Here is an 822-nt window from a genome sequence, read left to right as displayed (position 1 = left end):
TTCTTCACTCAGCGAGTCGTTAGTTCATGGAATGCCCTGCCAGTAGCAGTGGTGGACTCTCCCTCTTTATGGGCATTTAAGCGGGCATTGGATAGGTATATGGAGGATAGTGGGTTAGTATAGGTTAGGTGGGCTTGGATCGGCGCAACATCGAAGGCCAAAGGGCCTGTACTGCGCTGTATTGTTCTATGTTCTAATCATAAATCTAACTTTATTTTAATGCAAGGAATAAAATTGTTACATTTAGGAATTTTGAATTTTAGTAACTGCAAATACAAAATTGATGCGATGCCTCACATATAACTTCTGTTCCTTTAGGATGTGAAAAAATGCATTGAGACCTTAGATGAACTTGCAGCACTCCAGGTTACTCCGCAGCATCTGCAGAAACACAGTGAACTGATTGCTTTAGGATGTGAAAAAATGCATTGAGACCTTAGATGAACTTGCAGCACTCCAGGTTACTCCGCAGCATCTGCAGAAACACAGTGAACTGATTGCAACACTTAAGAAGGTTTGATATGTTCAGATTTTAAGAGCTGATTTTCCTCATTCACCTTATTGTGTGTCCATTTTCCAATCTCCCTTCTGAAATTGTTGTGAAGCTAGACCTGAGAGTCAGTTGGATTAGTCGAATGTGGAATCTTTATTTAACATCTCTTGTAAACCTTTTAGTAGTGATCACTGGGTAAAAAGGAAGAGAAGGAATATATGGCAAAATTAGTGGATTGATCTGGGACATCCGAGCACTGAATCATCAGAGGCAAATCTTTGAAGCGTTTAGAATAAATGATTAATGGAGTAAGTAAGGAATGTAGAGGA

At 39.7% G+C, this 822-nt stretch overlaps 1 protein-coding gene across 1 annotated transcript in view; it reads left to right on the top strand.

The window, feature by feature from the left end:
• The window catches only part of psip1a (PC4 and SFRS1 interacting protein 1a), a 33,120-nt gene extending 32,585 nt beyond the window's left edge, over positions 1-535 (top strand). The window contains exons 12-13 of the mRNA XM_043720633.1: positions 319-381; positions 476-535. Coding sequence (XP_043576568.1) covers positions 319-381; positions 476-520 — 108 coding nt within the window. The 3' untranslated portion in view covers positions 521-535. The remainder of the gene's footprint in view (positions 1-318; positions 382-475) is intronic.
• Positions 536-822: the final 287 nt, after the last annotated feature.

This window comes from Chiloscyllium plagiosum, chromosome 2 (assembly GCF_004010195.1).
Source record: "Chiloscyllium plagiosum isolate BGI_BamShark_2017 chromosome 2, ASM401019v2, whole genome shotgun sequence".
In the NCBI taxonomy this organism is placed as follows: domain Eukaryota; kingdom Metazoa; phylum Chordata; class Chondrichthyes; order Orectolobiformes; family Hemiscylliidae; genus Chiloscyllium; species Chiloscyllium plagiosum.
Note: the sequence above shows the minus strand (reverse complement) of the source record. Positions and strands in the feature narration are given on the sequence as shown.